Source organism: Trematomus bernacchii, unplaced genomic scaffold (genome assembly GCF_902827165.1).
Source record: "Trematomus bernacchii unplaced genomic scaffold, fTreBer1.1, whole genome shotgun sequence".
Taxonomy (NCBI): Eukaryota; Metazoa; Chordata; class Actinopteri; order Perciformes; family Nototheniidae; genus Trematomus; species Trematomus bernacchii.
This window is the reverse complement of record NW_022988050.1, coordinates 9,083,590-9,095,723: the sequence shown is the minus strand read 5'-3', so window position 1 is coordinate 9,095,723 and position 12,134 is coordinate 9,083,590. Positions and strand designations below refer to the sequence as shown.

Here is a 12,134-nt window from a genome sequence, read left to right as displayed (position 1 = left end):
TTCCGACAACAACACCAGCCTTCCTTTTCTCTGGACAGTATGCAATTATAGGAAGACATCAACCTATTATGTTCTCCTAGAAAGGTTATTGAACACACACCTGTCACCACGTCACATCCCAGGAGAGTGTAGGACATATCCCAGAGTGTAAATGTTACTTTTGACAGCTCTATACCAAAATCAGTTACTTTTATTGTAGAAATGTATATGTGATGATGAGGTGTCACATAAATAAGGGTTTAATGCATATTAAACAATTAAGAGTTCATATTTCGTCAGGCTAAACTTCACTGACTCATTAGCTGCCCAATAGCTAATATTAATCACTATATGTATCTTAATCCCATCAATTTGTATCTGTTATATAATGTCAATTTCTGGATTTTCTTTTTGATATTCTGTCTCCCATTAGTAAAATAAAACTACCATTACAATTATAGACTGTTAATTTCTTAGTTAGTGGGTAAACTTACAAAATCGGCAAGGGATCAAATACTTATTTCCTCACCTGTACAGTATATACAATGGAAGATAATCACATAAATGGTCAAGTTAAATCGCTGTGATAAAGTAAAAGGAGTGGGAGTTCCCAGGAAAGCAATGGGCATCAGCATCTCTGTTTGGCCTGAAGTCTCCACTCTTTACATGCTGCATAAATGTTGACTTGAATTCCAGGTGGGCGAGGAGAACCGCAGATTCAAATCAAAAACAGAGCCAGGTCAACCATCTCTAGAAAGCTGTAGAGCTAAAAGGGGAAGCACAATAGATACAAACAACTAGGAGACTGCTGTTTATTTCCTGTGACAAATAGAGCTTACCTAACCTATGTTGATACATCACATCATTATATTTACCTACCTTCATCACGTCAATTAATTTATTTTATTTTCAAACCTAACCATGATCTTTGCATTGTTCCCATAGACTTTGGACACTTTTTAATATAACTGGTAAAGAGAAGAGATCTGTTCAACAATGGCTAAATTATCATATGTGAGAGGTTTTCCAATTCAAAAAGTGTCCGAAACAGAAAGTTAGAAAACCCAAATACACCAGATTATACTTTAAGGACTCATTTTTTATGACCTAATAACTATTAATTTACCAAAAAAACAGGAATGACCATTACAAAAAGAGTGATGGTCATTTATAATCTTCTTGTAAGACCAATTGAGTTCCCATATGGACAGCAGACAATCCCAGGAGAGTGAAGGTGGGTGTGTATGGTGGCGGGGGGGGGGGGGTTGTACAATGTGCAAGGTGTGCAGTGTAGCCGCTGTGGCCTGCAGCTGTGATAACGTGCAGATGTGTGGGAAGACCCAGGCACCAGCTGACCTCGCCAGAAGTTGAAAGGCCAATGCTTCTTCAGAAGTCAGTCCAGCCTTTGAAGTGTTAAGAGTGCCGGCCTGGATATCACAGGAGCGAGTGGCCATGCAGCGTTGGTAAACCGGCTCTTAACCTCTCTCCCCCCCCCCCCACCCTACTCGGGAGCCTCTCACACAGATTAGACTCTCTGCTGGCTTCATGGATCAAAGACGACAACCAGACCAGCAAAAAAAGAGGGATGGTGATTGAACATTTAGTTAATTATTGATTCATTTTCCAAAGTCTGGACACGTAATACTTTGTTAAGTTTTGCACAATTGGAATAGTATGCTTATTTTTCTTCAATATCTGCCTGCTATGTGAATCTCAAAGTCAAAGTCAACTTTATTGTCAATCTTTCAGTTTGTGTGTACAGACAGAGAGATCGAAATATCGTTTCCCACAATCCCGAATACAAAAACATATATATATAAAAATATGTATGCAAATATGTATATACCTATACACAATCAAAGACACATTTATACATATGCACACATTAAGACCTAAATAAAAGCACAGCAATCAATATATACAAAAATAACAGCGTTCAATATCTGTTTGTTTGATAAAACAGATTCATTAATGATACAACTCTACAACAGAGCCTCTGTAATGATGAGCCACAGCTTGTGCTAGTATGAGTGTATAAACCGGTCCTTTTTAAACTGTAGCAGCCCCAGCACAGCTGTTACAGGTTTAGCGTTTAACAAGCAAACCAACTCCACCCAGCAGCAGGCTGATCAAACAAGAGCTCTGGGTTTCTATTGAATTGTGATATACTGACAGGTTTGGTACTTATCTTCATCTAAGAATAAATTACAAATCCTAACTTCAAATTGTAGTATCACTCACAGCAGATCTCGCCAATATGTGGCAAGCAAGAAAACAGACATGGATATCACTTACATACATCGGCTTCATGCTTATCCAGGTACATTAAAGGCCTTACACACTCACACAGCTGTTTTAATTTTGCAAAGCTACTTAGCTCTCTGCTCAAAGCACACGTGTTTTGAGTTTTTATAATTCCGCTCAACCGGATAGAGCAATTTGTTTTATTTTGACGCTATCAAACTCCCATTGAACCTTCCTTTTTAATGGCATGTCATTTAAACAAACAAACAAGACAACCACAATGTCAAAAACAGTTGACACTAATAACATGAGTGATTCATTGATCATTTAATTTAAATATTGCCTATCTAGTTATTACAGTAGGCCACATTCCTGAGCCAGTGCTACACTAGGATGCCCTCTCGGAAAGATTCAAGATTCAAGGCTTTTATTGTCATGTGTAATGCAACCTTTATTGAAGGAACAGTTCAACCAACATCCAAAATACATATCCTGCACCAACCTCCTCTTATGTTTTATTAGCATATGTTGTTTATTTCGATGTCACAGCTATTACAAATCAAAAGTGACAGATCCTCAATGGAAGGCTACAGTAATGACACTCTGGAGCAGAAGCTACACATAACTCATTACTGCACAGTGTAGTCAAACTGAAAGCATATGGTGACACATGGGAGAATACCATGGGATAATGGGCACCACATGTTCTTTGTTTATTGATATGCAAATCACATAGTTATGCGGGATCCTACAATTTTCACAAATGTACCTACATGTCATTCAGATGTGGTGGAAAAAGCCAAGGTGAGGTGGGATGGGCTTTTTGGTATTTGGATGAAAAGCAGTATTCATAGTCTGTATTTGTTATATGTTATATTTCTGGTTTTCCAAGTATCGATATAGATATCTTTATAAAGAATAAATCTATGATAATGCAATTCATGTAAAATACTAAGTTACTGTGCTGTGACCTGGGCCAAAGCTAACTGGGATTTTATCAATAATGTAATTTAAGTTACTGAAACAAATATTTTGACTAAAACAAATACTAAGAAATAAGATAAAAACAGAGTTTGGCTGCATAATTAATGTATTTATTACCCCAAACTTATTTTAATGTTCAGTATCCTGGGCCAAAGTAACTAAAAAAGTAACCCAAATAAAATTAGTCTAGAACCGCCACTGCTTTATACAGATTTTAGACAAGAACAGAGACTTTCAGAGATTTGCAGTGAACATCTTTTAACATTTCCTGAACCCAGTTGAAAGTGTTTTGTAGATAAAAACCACAAACATTCCTGTGTTGTTCAAATCGAGGTGTCCACTTTTCACTCTGAGTTCTGCTTTATTTCTCACTCGGATGGGGGGGGGGGGGGGGGGGGGGGGGGGGGGGGGCGGCAGTGAGCTGACTGAGTGGGTTGATGCCGATGATCAAGTCGTGTTTTACGGTCAGCGCCACCCACCAGAAGATAATCACTGGATCCTGAGGTGTGAATCAGTGTTCAGAATCACAGACGAGGCTATCTCTGCCTGCCGCTGATGTTGTTTCATTACCACTCGCGCTCTGGTGTGAACAGAAAACTCGCTTCCCTCTGGCTCAGACTGATTGCAGGTGGAAACAGTCTGAATGGCTGCAGATACAAAAGGTCAAAATCACGTCATGTCAAACCCTCCTGTTGTGTCTCAAAGACGTGATTGTGGCACTGATCTATCCCTGGGTCATTTTTGTGATGTGGGCAAAACTTTTTCTCTTAACACCAAATATCAAGTGTTGTGTGTGTGAAGCCACAGCTTGATAAAGGTTCTACTTTAAAAAGCCACACTGTTGTATTTTGGTGACATATTATTTCATTACAGCAAATATAACCAGTTATTTTTCTTTTTGAAAAACACTGGTTTGTTTGAGGAAAGGAATAAAGGCAAATTGTTAAATAAGTGAAACCATCATTATATTTCCAATGCTTTTAAGCCAATGGCACATTTAGAGACTCATCAGGCTTAGTTATAAGTCTATATTATGTCATCTAAATCTTAAAATTGTGCATCCCGAAAACAGAAAAATATTGCCACAAGTTTCAGGTTTTGTTCAAATATGCCGGTGAAGAAAAAGGATAATAGATGAAAGGTTGGAGCAGTGGTTCTGTGTGTCCTATTTGTATACAAAAGAACAGCTTTCAATAGAATAGAGTATATAGAGAAATAGAGAAGTTGCACAACAGCACAAAACCACTTTGGTAGAGTTCACTTTAATAATCATGGTCAACATCTGAAACAGTCATCCTCCTCATGTTAGCCAAAATTACAATTACAATCTCCATCAAAAACCAAATATCTTCATCCTATCAGTAAAACATCATCATCAACAGTTGTTCTAGCCATCTGCAGCAGCATCGTGCCAGTGGTTTAATAAATTAGTAAGTAAATAACAAAACACTTGAGGCCACCCTAACAAAATGAGGTATATTACAGTCAATGCATTGTCACCTATCAATAACGGTTTTAACTTAATTTGCAGGTGAAGCAGCACATTCTTAAACACTCAACAAATAGAGTGTTGTCATAAATTACATGTACGTATATCAAAAAGACACAAAAATACTCTTCAAGTTGTCATTTATCTAAATCTATCAACATATATAATACCTTGATTTTTCACCAATAACCATCATGTATGAGGAAAATAACTACTCTACATCAGTGCAAAACATTATCAGAAACCATGGAAAGCAGAGGGTAAAGAAATACAGATTTTTCATGAGCTGAAGTGAATAAGGCAATGATTTACTCTATCCATATTGTTCAAAATACCCATATGCCGTTGTGAATGGAAAGAACATATCATATATAACAGAGATTAAGGCATTGATTGTCTTGGAGTGTCAAACATAACTTTGCAATGCATCATATATCCAAGACAACTATTTCTCCTCTGTATTATCAAAAGTTTACGGAAGCCCTTAGAACCAAGTCCAAAAATAACTTTTAATGCGTTTTAGTCCGATCCTAATAGTTTTGTCTCCATATATATATCTCTACAGTATATTAGTTCCTTCATTTTTCTACTCTTGTGCTGAAGTCATAAACACAGGAGGATATTTAGATCTGCCTTCTTTTTCCTCACTTACCTTTTAGGGCTTCCGTAACAACCATGAACACAAAATAAAAGCAAACATGTATCAATAAGTAATTTCATAAATATATTTTTGTAATCTATCTTCTTTTATGTTTTCATAAAAATGTACTGCAGCTACTTATATTTGGCTCACTGGGCGTCATTGATCGTTTTGGCACTGTACTTACATACAGTAACTTACTGTTGTACCGACTGAACACCAAATCCATCAAAAACGTCTTCTTTATCCCTTTTTTTTATTAAACTAAGGCGTCGAGGACTTCCATCTACAGATGTCTACTCTACAAAAAGTTAAGCCCAGGGAAAAGCCCTCTGATACAGAGCTGCCTTTCTTCTGTTACAGAACAAAAATATAATAGGTACAACATTTATTGAGTCAGATAACACTTTGTCAGTCAAGAAGGCTCTTGGACTTAGGTCTTCAAGAAAGACCTGAAACTACAATACTTCACAAGCAATGGGACTAAATAAATAAACATCTTATGCGCCCAATTAATGTGAGAGTAAAAAGAGGGACACTGCAATCCTTAAAGTTGTTCCATCTCAATAAATAACATACATGTTGACTGCCAAGCAGAAAACAGATACTATTTTTTGCTTTTCATGAAAGACTGTCATTGTTATTAAACATCATGTTGTCATTAGTTATAGTCACTCTCCCAAGTGATGAAAATAAGGACATCAGATGCATTTCTCCTTCCTTTCAATCCAGCCCAAATGTGTGAGAAATCAAAAAGCATGTCGCACCCGGTCACTCTTTTCTGTGAGTACAAATCCGCCCGAGTACTGTCAATCACGCTTGGCTAAGTTCATCAACCTGAGGGACATGTCAGTCATGACAGCAAAGGCAGCCGGTTTGAAGGCTTATCTTTAAAACTCTGCTTAGCTGGGTCAATAAGTCTTTCTTAATGGTGCGCAAATACCACACATGAAACACAGACAAACACAAAGTCTCACATACAGTAGTCACATAGCTTTATCTTTCATTGGCCATTATGCTTCAAGGCAATGTAAACCTGAGCCGAGCTGTGCAGTCTGCTGTACCTTTTCATCTGTAATACAATTTGGGGACTGTTAGTTTTGGTTAGGCTAGTTTATAGTGCTACATACAGTGTGAACGCATCAACCTGTCACTCACTTGCAAACACTTTGCACATGACAAAATCGGCAAACAGCCATTTTCTATTCTTTCTTTTTTTTCATTTAAAAAATATAATGTAAACATTACCGAAGCCTTGACTGGCAAGCGAGAAAGAAAAAGATTCTGCTCCAGGAAAGTCTTTCTAGGGTTTTCTTTTCATCCGTGAAACAGGTGGGAAAAGGTGTCATTTTTTACATATGATGAAAAATGATCTAGGCGAGAACAAAAAATCACCTCTTCTTAAGACATAAACACAGGAGAGAAAACCCTTTAGATATAGACATTAGAAAATGGATCATTAGTATTTTTTCTCACTTGCCTCTCAGGGCTTCCGTAGAATGTATGTTAGACGACAATGTAAAACTAAATCCTTATGTCTTATATCAGACAAAGCTACCGTGTCAGAATAGGCTGAGGCTATGAACTGGCTGTTCATCTTGGGTGGATGTGAAATCTCCCGTTTCTCATTGTCCTCACAAGTTCACTGCACTGATCTGCTGTTCTGGAGTTTCAGTATGCAAGCACAGTGGTATTCCAGGGTGCCGGGGATTTGCCCTCGGTCTGTAGTCGCTTTCTTTTGGCTTGTCAGACCAAATTCAAGCAGACATGGACAGGGACAAGCACTATTTCTTCTGTTCTTAATCGGCGATAAATCAGCCTCATATTTCCCTGACAGTTGCCGGGTCACTCTGCAGTTGCTATGCTGTTGACTTGGTTCTCGTGTCCGCGCCCCGATGCGTTCAAAGAGCTCCGCTTCAGCAGCCTGTTGATGATGTCAGTGCACGTCTTCCTGTATTGGTGTCGGAGCAGTGAGTACACAAAGGGGTCGCAGGCTGCCTTGCTGTAAGCTAAGCACTTGGAGACAATTCCCCAGTGAGGGTTGATAGGCACCGCTGGAAATAACTCCACGATCCTGCAGGCAAGCACAAAGAGAGGGTGGTGAGAGAAGGGGAGCAAAGGTTGAAAATGCATGCATGCCCTGAGCTCATCATGAAGACATAGAAATACATTGTTGCACATAAGCAGGGTGTTTCTACTTGGCTCATGCGTTTGGATTTACAGCGTGAAGCTTATCATCTCACCACTCACATGCAGCCAGCAGCATATCTGTCAGGGCCACCGGAAGAATAAAACAGACCTGTCTAAGCAGTAATGAGTGTCTGGAAACAAGCCAATTAACTCTGATTGTTATTTAATACACTTTCAGACTGAGGGCTAAGCAGAAAACCATAAAGGACAGAGGACAGTGAGTTCTTTCAGCAGGGGTAAAAAAATACTATATTAAAATACCGTATATTAGATTTGAAGTGGCACATAATGACGTTTTCTGAAGTCTGCATCCTAACGTGATCTCAGTCATACCCATAAAGACAGAAAATTGGTGCTTTCACACTCATTTTTGTCAAGTATTAATACACCTTCCTGTACATGGTGTCATAAAAGGTGGTTAAAATATCACTGATCCTTTTCCGCTTACACTCTGTATGATTACTATACAATCAAGCTCTGTCAGCAGTGTAACACTGGCCTAGCATGGGCCAGTAGCCATCACTGGCATTTGCCCACACACTCCGCAGCAGCAGAGCGAACAGCAGGTTACAGTAAGTCAGCTGTGACGGCGCACAGCGGTGATTTTACTATACACATAATGACCCAGACAACAAATGAGTATGCAGTGGAGGGGCTTTTAGCATAATATGTTCAGATAGTAATTAGTAAACTGTCATATGCAGAATGAAAGTAGCACAGTGCTGCTATGGTCGTTCATTACTGACAGCCTACTGATACCAAAACCATGTGTCTGAGTAGAAGAACAACTTGCAAACACTTGCAACGGACCAATTTAAAAATGTATTTAAGACGTTAATGGGCTATAGAGAGGATATAGAGAGTAATATATATTCTGGATCATTTCATATCCAACCAGACATCATCTCTAGCTCCATCACCCCAATGCCCTATGAGTGAATTAAATAAATAAGATATAGTAGTACTAACTAATGGAATATTTTCTCTTTGTTTAAGTTAGTCCATCTAAATAAAAAAACTAATAATCCATATGATATACTCCACGCTACTCTACTCAGCTCTAAATAGTGTTTTAGTATCATAAAGTGAGTAGATAAACTATACTAAAACCAGACAGTATGAGGATGAATGATACAGTCTATTTTGAGCGCTGTACTCTCAGAAATGCTATTCCCAACAGAAATGGATGAGCTTCTCACAGCTGTGAAATAATTCATCTGCATGTTGGATCTTCAACTTGCATTTTACTTCAGAAGTTGTCATTTTTTGGATGTCTGAAGCTTCATGTATTGGGTCCGTATTGGTTACCTGTTTGTACAAAGTTAAGTTTTCTGCTAAAATGATATGCTATAATGATGAGTATTAGGTGAAAACTGAATAAAAATGAATTTGCATCTCCCCTTGCAAATTGTCAACTTATTGGCATTATAGTTACAGGAAATGAAACAATGCTTGTGACATAAGCTGTTAATCAATGTGTGACTTCAGAAGGCCACTGCCAATGAAACACAAAAAGTAGCCAGGACTTAAAAATACTTAAAGTGGACCTATCATGCTATATTTGAATAATATAGTACAGGACCATACCTATATAAGGCATATTTATACTTTTTTTTTTTCAAAATACCAAACAGATCATGCATTTTAGCCATGCCTCATTTTGCTCAATTTGACATTTTTTAGCTCTGTTTTTGCAAGGGCTGATTCAGTGAGAACAGCACCATCTACTGGCCTGGCATATGTACTACAGCGTCTCCAGCGCTTTCGAACGGCAATGGCCGTTGCTGTCTCCTCCTGATTGGTGGAGTTGGCCAGGGGCGGACTGGGACTACAAATCAGCCCGGGACTCTCGACCGGCCCACTTCGGTGCTAGTGCATTATCCGAGCGGCCAACTTCAGTACCGGCCCATCGGTCCCGATGGTCCTGACGTCAGGACAGTGTTCAAATCTGGATCAGTTTTTATCAGATCCGTTGCAGCCCCTTTTTTAGAGATTTGGGTATGGAGGAAAATAGAGAGGGTTGTGTTTTCTGACACTTGGTGAGTTCCCTGGAACACCGGGGACACATATTCATGTATAAAAGACGTACACAAGTGCATTTTGCATGATAGGTCCCCTTTAACTTTACCCTGATATTTTAAAGAAAGTAGTTTGTGTGTCTGTTAACTCAGGAGAACTGACACTTGAGAGTAACCAGAACATGTAAACTCCGGATTTTGTATAAATCCAAGTTATATTATATATATATATTTTACTGTATATGAAGCTTCACACTGAAGCTTCATGTGACAGCCTCTCTTTGTCGAGTGATTGATGGAAGTGGATTACTCCTAACTAAGTGATGCACCCGAGCAACTTGAGGAGAAAAGTGCTAATGCAGCAGCAACAGCAGAGCAGAGGCATATTACTTATCACAAGGTCAGCCAATCTCATCTTCCAACTCTGGCCGTTGTGGAGAGTAAGCAGAGAGGAGGTAGTGAGGAGGAGGAGGAGGGGGGGGGAGGATTTGACAGCAGAGGAGGGAGGTTTGGGGGATATACCAGCAGAACAAAAGAGGCTGCGTACGCCGCAGTGTGCCGGCATGGTTTCCCTCTCCCGCCTACACAGTTTCTTTCTCACCTTGTGATCACATAGGGAGCGAAGCAGATCATGAAGGTGCCGATGAAGGTGCTGATCTTCTTTGTTGCTCTCTGTCGTCTTCTCTTCTGCTCCTCCAGGCAACGCTGGCGAACACTATAAACACACAGAGAGTTCAGTGGATTAATGTCAGGTAGACACAGTGAGGGAAGACCACATACTTTCTCCAGAGATGCCATAAAAGACAGCTAGGAGTTTGTGCGCTTGTGTTTTATTTCTGTTGGGCAGGGGTTAAATATATAGGAGGCTGAGCTGTCTGTTGGACAGTATATAACCAAACACACACACACACACACACACACACACACACACACACACACACACTATATGTACACGTTATTTTATAGAGGCAGAGTAAAGCAATCACCCTGGATTGCCTTTAAGTGGATACAGATGTTGCATTGCCTCTGAATACTGAGGACACACTTCAGTGCAAGGATGGTAGTATTACCTAAACATTTAGGCTTTTAAATTAATTAAAGAAATAAGCATGTATCTTAATACACTCACTAATCCCAGGGACATCAGCCCACCTCCCCCCTTTTGATCAGATGGTTGATTTGCTTTTTTCTTTCTTTACTAAGCTCTCTTCTAACTGAATCAATAAAAGACAGATCTGTGTAAGGTGCATGTACAGGAACAACACAAACAGGAATAATACGTTAAAGGAGCTCACCTGGGGTGTATATCCACCAGCAGCACTAAAGTTTGCATTGTAATAACGTCGATCCTCTTACAGTGAAACCTTGCCACTTTGAGCACTTTGAGGTAAGTGACACACAGCACTATAAAAGACAGGAGGAAGGAAAAGGAGTGGAAAAAGACGGTGAAGATAACAAACGGTGTCCGGCTGCTCGCCCTCGGGTTGGACAACGTGCAGGACGCGTAAAGCCGGTGGTATCCCACCCAGGAGAGGCAGGTGGCCACCGTGGAGAAGGACATGGAGTGCACCCACGTGTACCCGAGGACCAAAGCTGCGTCTTTGTGGCGCATTTTGGAGTGGTACCTCAGGGGGAACACCACCGCGATCCACCTGTCGATGCTCAGAGCTGCCATGCTCAGCATCGAGTTGGTGGACAGGAATGTCTCCAGGAAGCCCACGATCTGGCAGAAGCCGTCCCCTCCCGGCTGAGTCTTACTGACGAGTCCCACCAAAGTGAGCGGCATGTTGGACACGGTCAGCAACAAGTTGCAGAAGGTGAGATTGAGGTTGAACAGACCGGGGACCTGCTTACGGATCTCCGGGTTGTACAGAAAGCAGACCAGCACCAGGACGTTGGACAGCAACGACACTATGATAATCACAACCACCAACACAGACAGAATCACCTCCGCAGTGTCCATCCTGTGGGCCCCGAAACTCACTTATCCTCACTTTTTCTGCGCATATCCAGTGTTGTTCTCCAGCTGAAAATGCAATTAATCACCCATAACCATGTCCATGCATCCCCAGATCTATCCACCGGTGCAGTTCCCCTTTCTCTCTCAACTACATTGTCTCTGTACACTGGCCATCAAAGACGACCAGGAGGATTCCGGCATCATAAGAAGTATGTTAGGGGAAACGAAGACGATATCTAATCTTTTTGTTCCCCTCTATAACCTACAGGAAAATAGCTCTCGTGCCAAAGCTGCTCTATTCTGGCTCTGCGTCTTGCAGTGGGGTTTTGTCGTCCTGTGATGCGCTCTCGAGGCATCACCCCTCCGCACACACTGCACAGTGTGTGGGCTACTTGATCTCTCCCGTCTCCTGTGAGGAACAGTAACATTAACAAGAGTGAAGTGGGGATATTTTCTGGGAAAATGGAAATTGCAGCGAGAGAGTTGACCTTATCCAAACTGAAAATAGTGATAACATAGTAAAACACAGACCTGATGTGTTTTGTCCCCATTATATATTTTTTAATGGGGACACTATTTTATTTTTAAAATAATTGATCATGACATTGACATTAAATTATGCGTCCATTG

At 40.3% G+C, this 12,134-nt stretch overlaps 1 protein-coding gene across 1 annotated transcript; it reads right to left on the bottom strand.

The window, feature by feature from the left end:
• Nucleotides 1–7,181: 7,181 nt before the first annotated feature.
• LOC117474053 (G-protein coupled receptor 26-like) lies at nt 7,182–11,581 on the bottom strand. Its single transcript, XM_034120060.1, has 3 exons — nt 10,840–11,581; nt 10,146–10,259; nt 7,182–7,410 (listed from the first exon to the last, which is right to left on the bottom strand). The coding sequence occupies exons 1-3, from the start codon at nt 11,505–11,507 to the stop codon at nt 7,182–7,184; spliced, it is 1,011 nt and encodes a 336-aa protein (XP_033975951.1). The 5' UTR covers nt 11,508–11,581.
• Between the last annotated feature and the right edge of the window lie 553 nt (nt 11,582–12,134).

What these genes read in the sequence shown, in the direction of transcription:
- LOC117474053 (XM_034120060.1), bottom strand. Translation starts at nt 11,507, where the DNA reads ATGGACACTGCGGAGGTGATTCTGTCTGTGTTGGTGGTTGTGATTATC. An exon ending in CTGGTGGATATACACCCCAG is followed by an intron (nt 10,260 to 10,839) that starts GTGAGCTCCTTT and finishes GTGTGTTTATAG; the next exon opens with TGTTCGCCAGCGTTGCCTGG. An exon ending in GCTCCCTATGTGATCACAAG is followed by an intron (nt 7,411 to 10,145) that starts GTGAGAAAGAAA and finishes GCTTGCCTGCAG; the next exon opens with GATCGTGGAGTTATTTCCAG.